Source organism: Dreissena polymorpha, chromosome 7 (genome assembly GCF_020536995.1).
Source record: "Dreissena polymorpha isolate Duluth1 chromosome 7, UMN_Dpol_1.0, whole genome shotgun sequence".
NCBI classification, from domain to species: domain Eukaryota; kingdom Metazoa; phylum Mollusca; class Bivalvia; order Myida; family Dreissenidae; genus Dreissena; species Dreissena polymorpha.
Window position 1 is genome coordinate 1,433,067 of NC_068361.1, and position 22,939 is coordinate 1,456,005.

Genomic DNA, 22,939 nt, shown 5'->3' on the forward strand with positions numbered 1-22,939 from the left:
AGGGAAGTATGCATCTTTTGCATTTTGCTTCAGAGAAGCCAGCATCCTGGACAGTCGTCTGTCAAGTTATTGTATATGATCAATATTTACTCTGGGGACAAATTGTGCATTTTGTCAACATAATATTTTGTTTTCAACCTTTCCATGCAGCACTACCTTGCCACCAGTGTAACGTTGCCCGAACCTTGTATTAGAAGGCTGCCGAAATCATCATTGATGCGCCACATTTAAGTTGCCTTCAAACAAATTCTGATGTTGGGTTGTTTATACACTCGTGAACTTGCTGGGGGCCATAGGATCCATCATGGAAGGAACCGGTCTTGAGATACTTGAGTCTGTCTGTGGGGAAAATGAAATTGTGCACATTATGACAGGGAAAGCTGCCTTGAGGGATTTTCGGACCCATTTTCTGTTGACGGTTGCCTACACAGCAAGCTCTTATCCGAAATGACCCAGGATGATCCCGAGATTCAGATCCTGCTGGATCAGGCCTAGGAGTTGTACTCTTCCTTTTTAGGGGCGAAACGACAATAGCAGCTGCTGCATGTTCTGAGACTCGAGACGGCTACAGAGAAGACGAAACACGATATTGCCCAAACCTCAAAGACAAGCAAAATATGGCTGCAATATTATGCGTATGGTTAGCATAGCAAGGATGTTGATAAAGGCGGATTGTCCTGAGTTTTGTCGGATTTATTTATAGGAAGTATCCGACTGTACATCCGCTGATGCTACTCTGAGAAACATTGTCAATGGGACAATGGCTAGTTCAGACGTGAATGTTCATGTATTTATACAATTCGCAAAAGTTCGGTACTGAAGACGAGGAGGACGACACCGACAATTTAACGCTCTGAGACAAATGTTATGGACAAAGGTGATTGCGTATCGGGTGATAGTTGATAGCTGAACGGCATTGGGTTTTATGATTATTCAACTTCTTAGCGATATCAACAATTCAATCAAAGTATTCCTTGTCTCCAAAACCATGGCGTTTGACATAAAAAACATCAACTTTGAGTCAAACGTTATGGACTTGTCGTCATTCTCATTATGGTGGTGTCCAATTTTGAACGCCACGTTGGGTGTCTGTGTAAAAATAATAAACTTTAACTATGTTTGATTATCTAAAAATGTTTTTTGAACCCCGAAACCTAGGTATAGACACCAAAATCATCAAATTTGAGTAGGTAGTTACATAGTAATGATCAAAATAGGTTTTGATGGCCATCTTGGTGGCCATCTTGACAAAAGAAAAATTCTGGTTGTCCGATTTTGGTGAACTTTTGATGTTATAAAGTACCTTCTACCCTACCAAGATCAGTCAAAATACGTATTGTAGCAATTGTTTGGGTCAAAGTGTAAATTAACCTCACTAAAGATCTAAGACGTCGGGATGAAAAAGTTATTCGAAGGAAAACCTTCCACAAATCTGTTTTCTTCTAACTTGACGTTCGATAAATTTCATGTTCACATATCATTTTCTATTATAAAACATAGTATTCGCGCAAGTGTACAGTACAATATAACTAAAATCACGGTTATTACATATACCCGACCCCGTTTTATTTCTTATAACTAATGTATTGCCGAAAACTTGGTTCACTCCTATTTTGGAACTGATTCCCTTTTAAGTACATTTTGGGACCTGACTTTCAAATGACAAGCGGCCCTTTCCTATGTTAATGAGCTGGACACGAAATAACTACCCATCTTAAATAAAGTTTGTATGTGTACTTAAATATTATACTTTCATAGCATGTTATGTGGTGAAATATATTAAGTGCTTTCTTAATGACGTTTATTACTGCAGAATTATAATAATGCCGAACGAAAAACCTGCCGACCAACATAATCAATTCGCCTTTTTTCCAGAGGATGGATTTTGGGGTGGCTGTTGTACGAGATAATATAATGTTCACTTTTCAGTAATATTTTAATTTATTTAATGTATTTAAAGACGTGTCGACCTCATTCTGAAATGAACTTTTGTGTCAACATTCTGCTACTGTCTGTTTAAATGATGCAGTTAGAGGGCAATAATAAGTACATCTTCATTGCAATATATTTAATAAGGTATTTAAAATTAGCGGATGACTGAGATGCCGTGTCCCATTCATGGACCAAATGAGTTAAAATGTAGAATACGCCAGAAAAGTGCTTAAATAGAGCCAGACTAAAACAGCAAATAAATACACATGAACCTAACAAAATCGTGTACAAGTGATGTTTGTAGTGTGTTTTGTTGTATAAAGTCTACGTAGATAAGCTTGACATATAATTGCCATAAGTGCGACATAATTAAACGTTTCGTTCCGTATAGGTGATGATGCTATTTCTCACGTTTATAAGATTTGTATCTGTGTTACGTCATTTCTTCCCACGATGTCTCTGCATAAATTTTCAAGTGTATTCAGCGCTAACATACGTGAAAAAAATCAGTCGGGTCGTAATGAATTGATGATACATTTGACATATGAACATAACTTAAGATTAGAAGGCAATGTCAGGAACAATTGAAATAACCTGTCTAAGTGAGCCTATACTTTATGTCCACAATACAACAATATTGCCGCTTAAATAACATGTATTAACAAGAGAAAAACGTGTATATATTGATCACTTCTACTGAAATCGTATCGTGTTTTGAATAAGCACAATCTTTCTATCCACTACAAGTTCACTTTTTGCGACTATAATATATTCATCCACTCAGAACTTGTTTAAAAGAAAGTCGCCCAAAATGTGTCACATCAGAGTTACATACATGTATCAGTATCGTTATGGTAACACTTATCAAATGTCAGTGTATAGAAAGAACAGTTAATATTTAGGTTTGCAATAAAAACAACATCCACTGAAATGCATCTTCTAAGCGTCAGGTATTCCGTATTCCGTCAGGCATTCCGAAACGCAATTATGGTAATATTTGTTCACAAAGTATATTAGTAGCGAACCGGCTTAACCACTTTCTGTTTTTCATAACACTTATATTGCACATGATATTGTTTTGTGTGTTTAACTGGCGTATGTTTGTTTGATTGGTGGGTTTTCATATACCTTTAGCTTTTTAGAGCGGTCCACACTTTGTAACGCCGTCTTTTCTTATCTTGGCATCCTAAACGTCTATACTTGGCGTCGTGATACCTGGAAATAGTTAGCATAGTAGTCCGTTAAGTAAGCAAAGTATTCCATTTGAGGCATATTTAAACATTAGTATGTTAATTTGTGTTAGAATAAATAGGTAAGAATTACACTGTTTAAATAATACCGTCAAATGCCTTAAATTACGCACACCAAATGTGAGCATTAAGTATGTGAGCAAACTTATACTAATAAAAATTAACAATATGACAATAAATAACAAATGATAACTCTAACGATAAAATGTTCTCCAAAACATTCGCACCAATGCCGATTTCATTTACGACAGTTATTTCGTGTAAATTTTTCTAATATAGGAAAGAGTTGTTTGTCATTTGAAAAATATTTTCCAAAATGTTCTTAAAAAGGAAGTCAGTTCCAAAAGGGGGGTTTAACAATTTTTTTCTGGCCATAAATTAGTTATCAGAGATGAAACGGCATCGGGAAAATTAAGTTATCATGCTTTTATTTATATTTTAATGTTCACGTGCGTCAATACTGTGTTTTATAAAATAAAAAATGATATTGGTACATCCAATTTCTCGACCGTCACGTAAGTAGACAACATATTTAAGGACGGTTTTCCTTCAATAACTTTTTTATCCCAACGTCGATGATCATGAACAAAATCCGGGGTCAGCGCAAACAGTGTAGAGCCGAAAGTACGTATTCATTTGAAAAAAATATATATAAAGTGGCTTACTGTTGAAAGTAGCCGCTACTCCTTCATGAAAAAGACATTAACACGACGCCATTTTGGAAGTAAGTTCCAACTGACCTCACTTAAACCAAGTAGGCTCCAGTTTACGCATGCACCACCACCCCTTTATATCATAGAAACACAATTCATATGAACAGAAATCGAGAAATGTTCGCTGCAATTAAATACACATTTCGTAAAAACAGTCCGCATATACTTCGAACACATTTCGTAAAAACAGTCCGCATATACTTCGAACAGTACTAGTGAACATAAATCCTTCAACGCTAACATAGCGCATGGCAACTGGAATAAATTACGTCTACGACGTCGAACATAATGTCATTTCGGTTTGAAACATCCGAATGACGTCATTTAAGCAGACGACATCAGATAATGAACGTCAAATATATTGACGGAATTTTAATTTTTTAAATAAATTAAAAAACAACATAGAAATTATTGATACACGTTGACTAGTTAAGAAGTTCAAACAAACACAAATAACGTTTTTGAACGGTATTTTTAATGACGTTGTTAAATTGATGTATTTTGGAAATTATTCGATACTTTTTATGAAAGAAATAATAGCTTGGACGACATTGCGCGTTACCGTGTTTTCTAGAAGTATGGCAACCCACAAATCTTAAAGAGATTCGAACTTTGTTTTAGTTTAGTGTCTTGCAAAGTGTCTTGCAAAGGATAGGAACTTTAAGACTATTACCTTTACAATGAAAGTACGGTTAAGAAAACATACGCATTTCTGGATCATCTCTGATACATGTGTTATAAAATAACAGTAAAAAACGTTAGAAACGAATAATTCGAATCGACCAGGCTTTAAAATATTCACTCACATAGCAAACTATTGAAAAACCATCCAGCGCCATAATATCCTCAGCAAAAGTATTATTGTTTATTAATATTCTCGATATTGTGAGAAGTGTTAGTTACAAAGACAACCTTCGCCGTAATGATGTCAAATATACGCTTCCATAATTTAGATGTGTTTGTTTTTGAAGCCAAATACTACTTTGTTGTTTTGTTGAGTGATTGATATACACATTTAACATGTAGAGTTTTAAACAGTAACATACAATACAAAATGTCGAGATTGCATTAATATTCGATAAAGTTTGAACTCGATTGTATTGTATTGTAATACATTTTACTTCCATTTCAGGCTTGATGACTTGAAAAACAATGTAAGTCCATTAAAATATTGTATATACAGGGTGATCCATAATATCTGATACCATTTTGGGGTCGTGTAATTTCTGCATATATCACCTGATTTTGAATATCAATACATTGACAACAACTAGACATTTCCAAGTTTTAATGAGCTTAAAATTATGCATAATAGCAAGAAATGACAATGACACTCACCGACCAAGATTTACATCAAATGTTCAATGTGACGTCCGTTTTGTGTTATAACGACGTGAAGTCGTTTTTTGAAATTTACAATAACATTGGCGCACATTGCACGCGTGATTTTCTTCATTTCTCGGCAAATGGATGACTTTAGCTGTTCAATGGCATCTGGCTTAGGGATGTAAACATTGTCCTTCAAGTGACCTCACATAACAAATCCAATGGACTGAGATCTGGCGAATGTGGAAGACTACTTAATCAGTTTTATATGAGATTAAATTACAACCAAATGCTTCTCTCAACCATTCCAAGAAGTGTCCTGCAGTATGTGGTGCAGCTCCATCTTGCTGAAACCATATTTTGTTAATGTCAATACCTTTTTTTCGCAGGGCAGGAAGACATTTGGTCTTTAAGAGAGTGAGATACCGGGCACTATTTACTATTGTGGTTTCACCTTCCGATTCGAAAAAAAGGTCCAATCACACCGGTCAAACTCAGCGCTGCCCATACTGTCACCTTTTATCATGAACAGGCTTTTCTAAATAGAAATGTGGTTTCTCCTTACTCCATACTCTACTGTTCTGTTTGTTAGGAGTGTTATTAAGATAAAAATGTGCTTCATCTGAAAAACATATTTTATCAACTGTGTCCGATTTATTAACCATCCATTTAGCAAACTCTAGTCTGCTGTTTATATCTGTTTCTTCAAATGTTGCATTACTGACACCGAATATGAATACAATTTCAAATCAAAACGCAGCGCTCTGTTAACACTTCCATAACAAGACTTAGTGTTGATATCGCCTAGAACCTTTCTTACTGATTTCTGTGGTGTCTCCTGAATCACCTCAAGGATCTCTGCAACGTTCTTTGAGCTGCGACTTGATCTTGGTCTTCCACTGTTGTTTTTTTCAGCTGTCCCCAACTGAACCAGTCTGTTGAAATATACTTATAAGCCGATGTACTTGAAGCTTTGTTAGTATGTGATCTTCAGGATATTATTTCTGCATCGCTCGTATGACAGTAACTGGATATTTAGTCTCAAAATAAAGCTTGACTATTTCAGCAGCCTTCTGATTTGACGTCGCCATCTTGAAAAACATCCCTTATTTGGTGACTTCATATCTGACGTCACGACGTCAACGTTTTCCCGTAATTTTCTGATGACACAAACTTATGACAATTCCCTTTACAGGGGTTTATAACACTTAATAATAACTATATCAGCCGGAAATTATTTATTTAATATCAAAACAGTATCAGATATTATGGATCACTCTGTACCTTAATGACCTGTGCGAAACAGACCGGCAAGGTGTATTTGAATATTTAAGTATTTTATTAAAATATTGCAAAGGGTCATTATTTATTGTATATTTAATTATATTTTCGTTTTCATTTTTGACTGATACTAATTCGGAAATAAATTTGTAAAATAGTATGGATGAGTGCTATAAAACAAAAATAATATTAATATTCTAGCTGCATCAATGTATGAAAATCATGAAATCGTTTAAATTCGTTTATCAAGTTCAACTCCCCAACACATTGTGCAACAAACTTTACATCCCTTTTACCACGTTATTCAACACAAGTCTTTCTAATCGCACACGGAATTCAAAAACCTTGACCTTCATGGAATATATTTTAGTGTATGTAATGTTTGCAACAAATGTCGTGTAGTTATCCGGTTCTGGCATAGAAGTCAGACAAATCATTGAGGTCACACCTCTATACAAAGAATACCGTTCGATGGTGTTAAAATTGGATCCGAAATTAGATTAATACGCTAGCAGAGATAGAAGTCCGATTTTGCCTTAAAACATGTCTTTTTTACACTATGTGAAGTCATACCGCTGCTTAGATCCTTAAATTCCGATTCACGCTTAATGTTTCAATTCGTTAAAATTGTTTGCTTACATAAACATGCTGATAAATAAATAAATATGTTGTTATATATATTGATAAATATGTTTGAAAAGTTATTGTATTCAGAATAAGTATCGTCTTCAGTTAACTTGTGGTTGAACTATTGTACGTTTCTTTAGTCTATAGTCCTAATGAAAACAGTAAAATGATGTTCGACAACCATTTAAATAGTATTAATCTGTATTCTTGTGTAAGGGATTAATGCTGTCAATGAAACTTTAAGTGTCACAATTCCTAGATTATTTATTAAGGTATTTTGTCTCATCATGAAACAAAGAATATTCATTTTGGTCTTTATCTCGCTTTTACCTTCTTTGAAAATGGACAGCGAGTAAAGTCGAGATATAAGGCGAATATAAATACCATAAAACTCTAATAAATCGGCATTTTAACAATTAATACATATAATGTCGCCTTGTTGTTTGTCACGTGATTTCACCCTCCGTGTTTGGCACTTAAACTGGGAAAGCAGCTATCCAATGAACAATTCGAGTTCCTGTATTAAATATTCCGCCCAAATTGGCACGTAATCTCGAAGTAAATTATGGGCGTTAAAATATTTCCGGGCGTATTTTTCTATATCTGATTTTAAGACGAGGGGCGGATTCCGGGCGTAATCCTGGCGGAAAACAGGGGCGGAATATGTAAATGAGGTAAGACGGAATTTTGAAGTACGGGCGGAAAGCAGTGTACGTGCGAAATACAGATTACAGGTGGAATTTTAAAATTACGGGCGTATCTTAGATTACGGGCGTAATTAAGATTACGGTCGAAATCGGATTACATGCATATTGTAAATATATCCATATAAGGACAGGCCATTTGAAAATAAGCGATCATAAAAGCTCACCATGAGCGCATTGTGCACAGGTCAACATATATAAAAAATACAAATAAGATAAGCTTTTATATACAAATAACAACAATACATTTAAGGTTAGTTTTTTTAAAACATATCACAAAAAATAATTATAATATATACGCCAACTTATTATATTATTTTGATAGATTTGCACTTTTTTATAATACAAACTGTCTACACACATGGCCAAAATAAAACTGTTCACTCTTTGTCAAGACGTTTTTCAATTGTTTTCTCGCATAAGAATTTCTCTATTACTGTATTATTTAGGTCATCAATCAGAAAAGTGACTCCACCAGCATTCTTTCTCCCCCATTATACGATATAATCTGAAATGCAAATTGATATTTAGTACAGCTACAATTGAACTATTTCAAACACTGTTATTTCTAATCAATAGCTATTTAAATAGAGAAAAATAATTTAGTGTTGATTATAGATCAGGTTTGTCATGCGAGGCTTAGAAAACGAAAAGCACGAGCCTTGGCGAGTGCTTTTTCGGTTTCGTGCCGAGCTAATCAACACTAATCTATTATTCTATTTATCCCACTTTTTATTCAGTAAACTTTTTTTATTTAAACAAAATCAGTTTTCATGAGTGTTTGTCGAACTTTGATAATGACTGTAGTGTAACCAAGGTCAGTGTATTACTCCGCGTTCCAAAAATAACAACTGATCAAATAATCTTTTTTTAATCAGAATATCGTTCTGTAACAAAGAGTCGAGCGTTATTAATTACAATTTTAATCATATTGAATTGCAAAACTTAAAGTTATATAATATCAATATGACATTAAGTTGTTATATACAAGGATCTACATTTGTTTACAACGTAGCCTAACACCACACACAATTCACTTTCGATATCAAACTATCAAGTCGATCACGAGGTGCATAATATATGCTTCTTTGTTATAATATGTGGTTATTTCGTGACGAAATAACAAAGATTACTTGGATTTAAGCTAATTATATACATTAATATTTTGAATGTGGAAAGTGGCACTAAAGACTTGTGAGGCAAAGTTGTTCGAACTAGAGAAAGACATTTGCTGGTGAAGTGACTGGGTGGGGCGAACATCAAGATCAACTTGTTCGACGGTAGACAGTGGTTGTCTAGGCTGCATTTCGGCCATAGTTTCGGTGCATGAAGGTGAACAAGAGGAATCTGTTGGATTGTTTTATTTACTGGACTGAGCAAGAATGTTTGAACACTTTTGCTGCTGTTCAACAGATATGTTTGAATAATTGTTGATAGACTGGGCATTTTTGTGCCCTGTTATGGCAATGGTTACAGTCGGTTGAATGTTTGCATTTCGAAGGACCAGGAATTTGCGAACTGAGTGGTTTGTTATTCTCTTGTGCTTGAGAAAGCCGGCGTCTTTTGCCATGGCCTTCTGACCTAGCTTGTTGGCACCCAATTGTTGACGCAAGAACCAATGGGATGCAGTGTCATTTGTGCGTATTGCCAGGTAGAAAGGGTGCTAACTTGAAGAAAAATCAGATGGACGCATACCCGAGTATAGCCCAGACGATTGTTTTCTACGGTCAAAGGGGAGCAACTCGAACTGACTTCTTCAAAGGGGAGCAACAACAACAGAACCTATTTGCAACATAGTGTTAAATTTACCTAATACTAGAGGTGTTAATGACAATAAATGACAACAAACACGTTTTTTTACTACTTTTCTTTGTTGTAAGGTCATTAAGATTGATAAACATTTGAGATTGTTTTTATTATTGATGCACTTGGAAAATACAGGTGACGAGGTGCGTGGGAAAAAGTAGTCCCGGTTCGGAAGTTGAAGACGTCATTTCGTGCCGTTGATTATAGCTGTGCCATTGATTATAAATAAAATTTAATCAATGAGGCTTTAATCAACCGAATGCGCTGAAAAAGCGGGATGAAACTGTTTTTTGAATCCAGGGCTCTGCAGCAGCTAAGGTTTCAAAAAGGGCAGGGTGCTAATTTAAACGAAGTTTTCATTTAATATGAGGGAAAGCAATCTGTTCAGTATTATGACCAGAAATAGCTTTATATAAAATTTAAGACGACAATACGCATACAACACAGCCATAATAATTCACTGTACACATCATTTACACTTTTTCATGTGTATGTTTATGTATTTTTGTTTCAAATTGTGTTGTTTTTTCTTAACATTTCAATACAACTTTTACTTGTGCATTTACATTTCACAGTGATACTTATACAATAATATGATAATGATATGATATAATAACAATTGATAAAATAAACTAAATAAAAAAGGGATGCAGAAATGAAAATACAAACCTTTTACAACTGTTCTTCAATATTCGAAAAACAGACATGTTCCGATCTATGAGACCATATCACTGTAACTTGGGCCACTAACAAACTTATTGTTGATTTCCAAATTAGATGGCTGTAAGTATTTCACGTCAGTTTAACTCTACATTTATACGTCCTAATGTTGCTTAATTATTCCTGATGAAATTTATCTCAGAGCCAGTTGCTTAAAATCGCTTGTTTACAAACAGATAATTTCCAGTGTATAACTAATTGAAAGCCTGATAAGCAGATGGTTAATAAGCAGGTACATTCCCGGGGATGTTGCTGCAGAATACCTCAAGACCAGTTAAGCTGGTGGCCAATCCGGGTTTATTAGAACATTGTCATGTATATGTTCAAGTTCATAAAGATGGAGACTTAGGGGAAATATGTTTCAGAAATTTCAATTGCTATTAATTTCTTTTTCTGTTTAGCATGCAGAGAAACTTGATTCACATATTATATAAAAATGGTGATGTGTGTAATATTAAAGGAAATCTTCAAAATCTTGAAATCAACCCAATCTTCTTATTTATGAAACCTTACAGTCATCATTGTATTCAACAAATAATATTCAAGGAGCAAAATTTGCAAAAAATAAGAAAAATTAAAGGACTGAATTAAAAAAAGTATGTGTAAATAGATTTGTAATGCATGGTCATCCCTCAGACGTAAAAGTATCTTAAATGTTAATTTCCTACTATATAAAATTACAGTTATGCCACCATTTGTAATACTAAAGAGCGGTCAGACCAATGTAGCAAATAAGTGGAAAGTGTCAAAGACATCAATAGATACAATATATTTAAAATTACATTATATCATTGGTATCTCCTAATATTTGAATTGTTTAACAGCAATGCCAAATAGTGCAAAATCTGAGAGTATAAATTAATGTTTGATAATGCTAAGTTCACAAGTCTGTCTCCTTTTCAGCTTCGCACACATTACGTTTAAAAATACTCCCGAATATGTTTTAGAATCTGAACATGAACATAATTAGATCAAAGCTTTGTGCTGAAAGAATTATACGGACTAAATAGTTTATAATGAATGTTTGTTGATTGTACAAATGTGTAGATAAAATTGAATATTATTATTTAAGAACGTTTGTTAAGTTATCAGTTACTGGTAATATTTTGTTCTGTACTTTCTTTTAAATTAAATGTTCTAAGTTATTATTCAGCTTCATAGAAATTTGCTAAGTACACTATTACGCTCTGTAAAAAACACTAAGTTCAAAATTCCGTCTCGTGGCTTCACAAATATTTTATTAGTATGAAATACTGCCCCGCGAAAGAAACAAAGTGCAAAATTCCCTCCATAAATCTCTCCTCCATACAAATTATAAGTATAAAAATACGCCCGGTTTAGTTTACGCCCGGAAAAAAAACAACAGTTGCATTGCGTCAAGAAATAATTTTAGTTACTGGCGTAAAACTCATTCCGCCAGTTGGGCGGAATTCCGGGCGTAATTCCAACATTACGTGTCAATTCCACCGCGATTACGCCCGGTATCCGGACCATTATTTCGTACAGGTTGGTAAAAACACCGCTGTGATATGAACGAAATACTGTTATGCTGTTAAAACAGCGAATGATCATGCTAACTCTTAAACCTCGGCCTGTTTATTTTTAAAGTATGTATATATGTACTTGAGCGTTTGAATATTTTGATTAGTGCAATAACGTATTTAATATTAAAACGGTGTGTGGACAAATGTAAGCAGGCCCCTTTTCATCTTTTTAATTACACAACCTAACAATGTCAGCTAAGCAACACTGAACTACGATTTATCGGCGATATTGCCCAGTGCCGTTTGATTAATTTTAGCTTTAGTAATAATTATGACTTTAAAACGTCTCAGTAATTACATATGTCTTAACATTGAAAATCATTAAACCAAACATTTCTAGTCAAAGTTCGCTTATAATTCACAACGGTGTGTTTCTTTCCTCGTGAGTTTTTTTCAACGCAATAGTTTCAGTTTTTCTTTAACATGTATTATTATGGTAGAACGCGCGCAAAACTGTTTCATTGATAAATAAAGTGTATTTATTTTTCTCAGTCAATCGTGAAAGCAAATCTCAAACAATATATCTTTAACTTAATAAACTGTTGCCAATTAACTATTATGAATGTGATGAGTGAGAAGTGTGATTTCGTGTAAATGAACACGTATGTTAGACATGGGCGGTTATGCACAAAGCAAAAAAATTAAACTAAAAATCATAACCTCAAGTTATATGTGATTAATTGTTCATGACTAGTGCATATGCATTGTCCCTTGTAGAAATACACATACTGCATATTGAAAACACTTTGGATTATCAGTGTACTCCCCAATGTATTGACTGATCATTTTTAGTTGTATCTATACGTTTACTGTTATTCTTAATCAATTAGCTCGGTATGTTCATAGGAGAGGTGTTTTATCTATTATTTGTTTTGATTTTTTTTTCTATCCCATTTTCATTGTTTGAATCAACCAACCATTCTCTTTTGAAATGACAAATAATTATAATATATATTGTAATATGTATGTTGCAGGCAAAGCATGAAGAGGAGTTTCGAAAAACGATGTATGTAATGATATATGAAATGCATTTATACTGATGATGTATCTATTATGAGAATATTATAAACAAACGGATATTATGCGATGTTTAAAATTTGATTTGTATTCGTAAATGCTTACTCTAACTAGTTAGTTGTTTTATATTTCAGGATTACTTGGACTTTGCAAGCGGTAAGACAAAAATTATAATGAGTTGTAAAAATAATATATACGCAATAAGAAATATGTAAGTATATAGACGATGCACTTAAAATTGAGCACCGCAATCGTGTACACAATTTAGTTCAACGTAACCGAAAAAAAAGATATATGTCAAAAGGAATCAATACTCGATAACTAGTTGTTGATCGTTCAAACTAATTATTTTAATTCCACGAAAGTGTAAATAAGCCGTACCAAGATATGGTATATAGTGATGTAATGTAAGTCCCGGTCACATAGCCAGAACATACTAGTTTAAATTAAAACAGTTATACCTCATGTGTTAAGTAACCCGTTAGGAATAATCATGAATGTGTCTATTATGTTTGTTAACATTGACAAAACACGGGTATCTCTTACAGGAAGTAATTAGAGCAATCTCATTTGCATAGAAACCACAATATAATCTTTGTAAATTAGATGTCGATCTTCGAATCACGTGTGATATTTATTGTCTTTCTATTTTCAATATATGTGTCTTTCACTTTATTGTTTGTGTTCCTATGTTTTAATCTTTCAAGTTGATGCACTTAAAAACTAACTGTAAAATAAACAATGCCTTACCATTTAGGAATAATCGATTAGTGTTTATCTCAGACATTGGACCAAGGTGAATACTAGACAATGTCTGCAGTTCATTTATAAAACCAACCAGACATTGGAGTTGGTTATATTGGTGCAGTTGTAATATTAAAATCCGTAGTATTTTTAATCTGGTTCTGTGGTCAGCGTTAAAATATCCGACAAGGTCACCTTTCCAAATCAATTACTTTTATAGACAATCCCAGATATCGATAACTCCCGGATTACCGCCCCTGAATAATCGCATGCGACGCCATGACGGTACTGAATAACGATACGGGTACCTAAATATTTGTATAGGTAGCCGAACAATTAAAGTAAGAGAAGCGATTATATTTAATATATTTGAAGATTTAAATAGTTTCTCTTATCTTATTGATTTGATCATCACATAATAGTTCTTATAATTTTTTTTTATATTTTGATATCAGTTATTTGGTGATTAAAAGAAACAAGGTTCATCTGCATTGTAAGAGTCATAAAACTAAGCATGAATAAGGCCTTGATTGTCATTTAACATGTTATTTGGAGGCGACGCATGGTATCTAATCTTAATAACGGCATCTACACATTTGAAGAATGTTGTGTCACAGACCTACCAATAAAACTTAATCCACCATTGGGACATCGTCTCCCACTGAGAGAATACGTTCGTGCCTTGATCGCAGATGTTTTTAAGACCATTATCTTGTTTAAATTGACAATCCGTAATTAACGAAGACAAAATCATCACTTATTTTGTTCGAGTTTTAATTGTTTATTTTAAATCTGAACTTGAACGTAAAAAATGAACAAAAACATTAATACGTTTATGGAATGAATCCAGCATTATTGGAACTTTTAAATTTTACTTTAGGCTCCATATGTGTATTGTTGATTTGTTTCATCGTTAATTAATATTTTATTAAGTAATTAAAATAAAGAAATAAATAAGTTTAATTGATGTTGAGAATAACACAAAAACTTTTTTTAGGCAATATACTTTGATTTTACCATTAACATGTTATTTAAATAATAAAATAATACAATAATAAAGTTTAAGGCAAAAGCAGATATGCACGTTTCAATTAAATAAAAACTCTGACATGTTCTGTCAGCTTACACATTTTCGCTAATGAATATCTCCTGTGCTAGTTCATTTCAAATCACAAAATTCATTTCCGGCTAGAGATTTTTTATTTAGCCTGAAAGCGATTTTTAGATAAAAGTATTAATAAAAATCCACTTAAGTTTTAGACTACACCACATACTTTTTAATAAAAAAAGTTTGCTTCTACCTGAAATCTTACTTTGTTTCGCTTATAAATATTTTCGGACCAATTTTATATAAAATCATAAGCTTTATTTCGGCTATAGATTTTTGACTAATCATTTAAAATGATAGTTAAATCAGAAACATTAATAACGAAATAATAAATGTTTAGAAAAACTAATATATGTACTATTAAATAAATAAAGTCCGAATTCGTCTTAAATCGTATACATTTTCTTAATGTGTATCTCAGGAACTATAGAAGTTTTCAATAAAGAAATACAAATGTTTAAAACAATGGCAGATATCTGATTCTCAATAAAATTGTGTACCTCGGCCATATATCTTTCAAAGTTTCGCTAATTAATATTTCACAAATAACGCTAAAAATCACAATGTTTACTTCAGACTTTAGATTCTGATATAACGTTTAAAAAATATCTTCCAATAATTACATTCAAAAAAGAAATAATTGTGTTTTACGCAAAGGCATAACTGATAGGAGTACTTTAAAAACCCCATCTATTTCGGCCTTAAACATTACGTGTTGTCACTGAATATTGTTTCACAGACAGATATGTTAGAAATTTGTATTTTTATTAGTCAACTTATATTTTTAACGATGTGAAATATAAATCATTAATGTTTCTAATCTTTGTTTATTGCGAGATCTTTGAACGCTTTTGTCTTCCAGATGTGTTAGTACCATCATGGCAGCGGGTCACGTGATAGCCAATATTGCAGCGGTCAATTTATCGATTCTGGGATTTTCTATATTTCGAAAGAGAATACGCCAGTGTATGCCTATAAGTAATCCTTTAAGAACGCTTTCTCACATATAAAATTTGGAATACATATACTTATGTATGAACAATGGTGAATCTTTCTTACTTTTACGCCGTGAAATGCACTTGTATGAAGTTATGTAGAAATAACAAGCTTTTATGTGACTCTAAATAAGATAAATTGATTAAAAACAAATTTAAATGTTAAAAAACGAGATTGAAAAACTAGGAAAAAATCCGGCTCAAGTTACTCAGTATTTTGTATGCCGTATGCCCGTGAGCACATAGTTTGTTATGAATACCCAAGGAAAGTCAATTTCGTACAGATGACGGACCGGTTTGCTACCCGCGATTGCTGGCTATCATGTGATTTAAATGACTTTGGACACGTTAATTGTCTAGAGGCTGTAATTCATGTGTTTGAAGAAATTATGTCACATGATCAGCAAACACATATCTTACGTAAATATGGCCCGGTCGCGATCGTTTAATTACGAAACCATTACTATGATCATACTAGTCTGCTTTGATTAGATTGTTCATTTAGAGGTATGTTTGCATTGTTGACATCTTTGTTCACTTGCATTATGCTTTATATATCAATAATGCTTCTCCAGAAAATATTACCATGAGAGTTTTTCTAGTTTACATCCGCTAGTCTTGTCTATCAAGCAACTGATCAAATACCTGTACAATACCGCCCACGACATACAACACAAAATTAAACATAAACATATCATGAAAGCTGGAGTCGCGGTATTTAATCGGTCTATGCCTAAGATTGGGGGTTTAAACAGCTTGCAACATCGTCGTTAATAAATATTTTTCTGGTTCAGACGTGTATACAAACAACGCAGAAGTATATACCAAAACATTGTAAAGTTGTTGTGTAAGACATATAATTAAGAGTAAATGACTTACTTTTGTGCAGTTGCATAGTAAAAAAAGCAAATTGCATTCAACAAATTACTTTCTACTTAGTTTCTATTTGAAATATGTTTTTCTTAGTTATATACTTAATATCTTTCGATTTAAAGTATGTTGTATATTTGATAATTTAAAATTGTATTCCTACATATGAAAAGGCGCGCTGTAGACCACCAATCTTTTCATTAATTTGTTTAAATACATTTAAATAACGAGAGAAGTTTAAGCGCGTGTGTCCATGGGTTGATTGTGACGCAACTCCTGTTTTTAACACATGTACACCCCGCATTTAACATGTATTGTACATACTGGCAGTCAAAAAAGGACAAGGCGTTTTACATTATGCTTGCTATCAATGTATTTTTTCGCAACATACCTTTATTTATACCAATAACGTTTGCCTTTACTACCACGCTACTATATTGCAATTCTTGTTTCTTAGTCGTAATATTATAATATGATATTGCAGGCTGAGAGGGAGGATGAGTTTAGACGCCTGGTGTAAGTATGCAGTTCCTGTTAATTTGTGTGCGGTTATACTTATTTGATGTGTGCATCAGTTAATTATTATATATTTAATCACTATTTTACATTTTACGCCGTATTATTAATCATCATTCATTGTTAAAAAGGTCATTATTTAAGACCATTTACCGAATAATTAAACGATTGTAGAACGTTCCTAAATTAATGTTTATTAATTCGAAAGAAACTAATTACACACGTTATTATGTTATAAAGAAACATTAACCTATATAACAATTGCATTTTGTTTGGGTATGATTAAGTACTCCTGTAGCACATGCCATCTAATTAAATAGTACATGCTTATTGTAAATTTTCAGAATCTGAAAGTAATATACGTGTCAGCATTATGTTGAATATGTATGTAACAGGTTTTGTCGACAATTTTTTAAAAAGACCATAAACGTAAAAATCCGTTTTAAAAATAGTGAGCACCCTTAAGGCATGGCATCGAAGAAAATCGGTTTAAAACATGCTTTTTAACACTGAATCTTTTTGTAATGAAAATACGACGTAATATTTCTTCTTTATTTGGTTGCATAAACGCTCACTAATGTGATATCCTTTCAGCGTCAGTCTTCAGGCTCAGCTTAACAAAATGCAGGAGAGTATCGACAACCTGCATAGGAAGAAGGTATTGTTTTATATTCAACAAGACACGTTACTACTTCTTATTGATACAGCAATTGAACAAACATTGTATTTGTTTCTTAAACAAATCCAAGTGGTACCGTTAAGTCGGAAAGCATGTTCATAGCTACCAAATGCGGTTTAGAATGTTATAATTTATTTTTTTTAAAGCGCTATTATTAGACCTTTAGAATGTTATAAAAAAAATTTTGAAAAACGCTATTATTAGACCTTTGTATTATGAATATAACATATTTCAAAATACACAACGAGTTACTATATACGCGAAATGTCATAACAAATTTTAACACAAAATGTCAGTCGAACTATCTGTTTAGGAGCCATACGAAGTAAGGACAGAAGACTGTGCTTTAACAAACCGTAATTTCTTGCCTACACGTCATGCATGTTTATAAAGTAGCTGTCAATAGATACATGTTTAGATTATATTAACAAATTATTATACAAACAGGAAGATTTGACAAGTGTTTATATATATACTAACATTGTTTTAATTTTTTTCTATAAAACTTTTGCAATCAATAATTACTTCATATTTGAAAAACAAATTGTTCACCGCTGAAGAAGTATGTGTGTCATTAAATTTTTGAGAATTTACAGTTAATGTTTGTGGTATGAACAATATGATACCGTTATCGACATAGTCTTAATTTGACATTATATATAATTATAACATATTTAATATAAAAAAGCTGTTATTGCACGATAAATTTTTTTTTCGTAATAAACAATACTCAGTTACGCTTCTTTTAATGGAATTGTGTATAGTACATTGACGTCATCATTATTGTTTGTGTTAATATTAACCAGACACTATTAAAGCATCTTACATTAAAGAAGTGTTGTACTACACTACCGAAGGATCAGTTCATCAATTAATTAATACCGTTACCAGATCATTGAAATGAATATTTAGAAATTACATACGAATCAAGATGGCCACAGAGGAGTACTGAAGCGTCACTTAAAAAAAATATTGAAGTGAGTCGGCATTGATATATTTTCTAACATCATCGTAGCGTATGACACGAAACTGAAGATATATGATTCGATCAAGAAGTAGAGTCTTTCATAAACCGAGGTTGATGGAATATCAAAAAAACGACGCTGACGATGAAGTAACTATCAATTAAAATGAAAATCAAACTGAGTACATGTTAAGCTTTCCTGGACAAGCAGCGACCATCCAAACTTACCACTCCGCCCTTTCACCAGCAAAAACAACTTTTTTACCATAGACCATCGCGCAGCAAGAGTTGCCTTACTAGAGTTTTGTCAGGCAACTGCCGTTTGAACTCAGGTGAACGCAAACGCGTTCACGGTCAACACAAGTAATCCAAGTAACGGTTTTTAATTTAAAAGACTTCAACAATTAATGCTACCTTTATTTGACGATAATCTTTTCGAAGGGAAGTTTTTAGGTGTCATCTGAATCATCCATTTATTTGAACGACAATTTCACAGACGTTCAGAAGATTCCCTACCTGCAATCACAACTACATGGTGCCGTCGTGCGTACAATTGTGAGTTAGAACGAACAAACGCCACCTGTTCATGCTTTGTAAGCCTGCCGCAACAGATTAATAGTCAACAACATCGGATTACACATGCTACAATGCAGGCATGTATCGAGCTTTCAGTTCCGTGCAACACTTTGAACAGCATGCTTAATTTTCATTACATAATAGAAACTTACCGAAGAGGTCCTGAGTCGCTGGGTAAGCGACACAAAAGGATATGGAATAATCGGAGTTCGTGTCCACATCATTGTTCTACGCTGGTTCAACGATTACAACGACACCGACAACATAACAAAAGTCACACTGTTGCAGTTTTATTTGCGTTATTTGATGAAATTTATAAGTCAAAAGACTGTGTAGCCTTGACAGAGATGAACACTAGTTTTTAATTTGCTTAGACTTCATCAAGTGTGAATGTGTACATCTCGCTCTCAACTTTGGAAACACAAACATGATACGAGTATTTGTAGAAGCGCTTACCATCACAAAGCTGCAAACAAGGCGTTCGTTTGAAAACTGACTTTATTTGTGTGCGGACCAGACATGTGGCATACGTGTGCATATTATTTGATGAAGGACACACCATGCGCTCATCAAACACGAGATTGTATGTTTACTTTAGGTACAGCCCACTGGAACGGAGATCATTCACTTGGAAACCTTATGAGATAATAAAAAGCCGATACGGCTCTTGGAGACTGCTTCTGAATCGACACGAATTGAGTGTTCAGAATTTATAACGCTGCGGTTGTGTTTGAGACGTTGACGTGTGCGGTCCCCAGAGTGCTCAGTATTTATAACGCTGCGGTTGAGTTTGAGACGTTGACGTCCTCATTATTGTGATTGCTAATATGAATCGGACGTTATTAAAGGGTCCAACCTAAGAGACATGTTTTACTTAACTAGCGATGTAGCATAATCTGGAGAACTACAAAATAATAGAACTAATCACAATTTATTTCAATGATAGTTTTCTTCTTCCGCAAACCAATAAAGCCAATATTCGTGACGAATGATTTTATCCTGCATGCCATAAATATGTTGCATACGATATTTTCCATGTGTAATGTAGTATTCGCGATCGGCCAGCCTCGAAGATCTAACATTAATAAGAGATAACAAAAATATGCGAAAAACAACTCGTATTTATTTGCTTACTGTTATTTCCTCATGCAGCAAACCTAAATAAAATTGTTTTAGCCTAATTGTTAAATGATTTCGCTGCATATGTTTCAACTCAAACCGAATTCTAAAATATATTAACATATACTTAGAAAAAAAAAGAATTATAAAAGCGCTGCCTAAGAAGTGTAACTGAGTGTTCATTGTAACAAACTAGTATATTATATGGTAAATATTTTTTGTGTATGACTTCAGACTGACAGCGAACATAAGGCGGATGAAAAAACGGAGCCGTAATGTAAACACGATGCATTATGGGTGATATCGATTTAGACCAGTTTGTGAAGTATGTTTACTATAATTACCGGGCAATTTTGAATGCTGTTATTATATATGTTGCACTTAACTATGTCCGATCTATGTATTACGTCTCACAACTACGAACAATTAACGTTAATTAATACGAATCGACTGGAGCATTTCGTGAACACGTGTGTATTCATTTTTTTACGTTGACGTATGTGCAGTGTATATACGAAGTTGCTTTTTCTCCTCTCGTTGTTTTGATTAGTTTTTGTTTTCAATGTATTCAACGTTTGCACATGTTTTTAATATTCGGTGTAAGTGTAAATGAATTTAGAGAATGGTAAAAACGAACAACAATATCTTCGGTACAATTGTTTGCTAAGAAATAGTGTGATAATAAAGACAAATCACTTCAATACTGGCACATTTGTCAGTCTAAAAGTATTTTGCATATTATATCGACCGTGCAAAATTCAGTATTGTCTGAATCTGAGGTAATGGTGTATATTGTACTTATTCGTACTATTACGTGGCCAAATGTGTGTGTGCGAATAAATATTTATCTCTATTGTATACCTGTATATTGTTATTAATTTCTCAGTGCAGTTGTATGGTGCTGGTATTAAAAGAATAAGTGTGTTCGATGAATGTGATTGGTATTGATTTCTTAAAAAAAATTGGTATTGCACACAATGGTAGTTGTACTAATTGTTTGACACTTTTTAAACGCTGCCGATATCGTTTGCCTATTATTGTTGCTTTATAAATTGTGTATCTCCTATGATATATTAAGCATTTCTATATTTTCATAAATGCTCATGTTAATGTTTGTTCTTCCTACGATCGTTGTATCTAGGGGCACATATTGATGCAATAATATTTATATGTATCCAATGTCCTGTAAAATAAGATGGTTTTAACACCGGATCATTATTTAGATAACATGAAAACTGTTTAGGATGCTCCCAATATTAATTCGAATAATTATAACACTAACATCTACTGTTTTACCTGTTTTGGGCATTTAGAAACTGGGGCATGACTCAATGTACACACAAAATGTGTCACAATCAAATTCCGAATGATGCAAACACGTTAAAGTGTGTTTCTCCATTGTATTTTTGACATGACTTTAAACTTTTGACTCCGTCCGGGTACCCTCTTTGAAATGCATATAACATTATGTTCAATATACAATACACTATATAATATTCTTTTTTAGCAGATGAAAATACAAGTATATTTAAACAAATGCTCAATTGCATTGCAGATGTAATTGCGTGTTATTAATACAAGATGTAAATGCTATTCATATAACAGTTTAAATGAACAGTTATATTCAATGTAAACCATTGTTTTTAATGCCTAATAACCTACAGCTGTATTTTGCTAGTGTATGCTTTGTATAGGAGTATCTTGTAAATGGAATATTGTTGTTTGATAAGATTTTAAGTTTAGAAGCTAATGTGTTTGTTACAAAAAAGGCGGTGTGACAAGCAGATAATTAGCGACTGAGTGAAAAGAATTCCTAATTATGAAACTAACAATGAAAGTATTACCAGTTGATATAATAAGTTAATGTGTGTCTTTTTCGTTGATTGAACTATATATATATATATATATATATATATATATATATATATATATATATATATATATATATTTATATATATATATATATATATATATATATATATTTCATACATAATTGCTTTTGTAACGAAATACATGAAGTTTGATTATCAATGGTACCATGGTATCCCTACGGATACGGATTTGGCATTGAATTTGAGTTTCAATTCTCTTTAGGTTTTTGTTTTCAAGATCCGATGAAAACATTACATTTTAGAATGTTTTGTAACGTGTGTTATTGCTTTGTATTTGCATAATGTATTTTTTTATATGATGTAACATTGACAGTTAATTAAACACGACCATGTATGATTTGATATAAGTTCATGCATGTTAAGTTTATTTGTTGTTTTGGATTGTTTACACATTCTGATAATAAAAGCAGTTGCGACCAAATTCATCATGTTTCATGATCAGCACATTTCAACCAATATACAGTACAGTTACTAGGTCTTTCATGAAACCGTGATAGATCGGTCTTAAAGTTCTTCATATATATTTTTGAAAAACTATATATTAAATGTGTCATTT

General features: G+C 33.0%; 1 protein-coding gene across 1 annotated transcript in view; it reads left to right on the forward strand.

The window, feature by feature from the left end:
- Positions 1–22,374, forward strand: part of LOC127836819 (transient receptor potential cation channel subfamily M member 8-like) — a 209,662-nt gene extending 187,288 nt beyond the window's left edge. The window contains exons 30-35 of the mRNA XM_052363421.1: positions 5,028–5,049; positions 12,878–12,909; positions 13,055–13,076; positions 17,122–17,153; positions 17,748–17,811; positions 20,726–22,374. Coding sequence (XP_052219381.1) covers positions 5,028–5,049; positions 12,878–12,909; positions 13,055–13,076; positions 17,122–17,153; positions 17,748–17,811; positions 20,726–20,767 — 214 coding nt within the window. The 3' untranslated portion in view covers positions 20,768–22,374. The remainder of the gene's footprint in view (positions 1–5,027; positions 5,050–12,877; positions 12,910–13,054; positions 13,077–17,121; positions 17,154–17,747; positions 17,812–20,725) is intronic.
- The last annotated feature ends 565 nt before the right edge of the window (positions 22,375–22,939 follow it).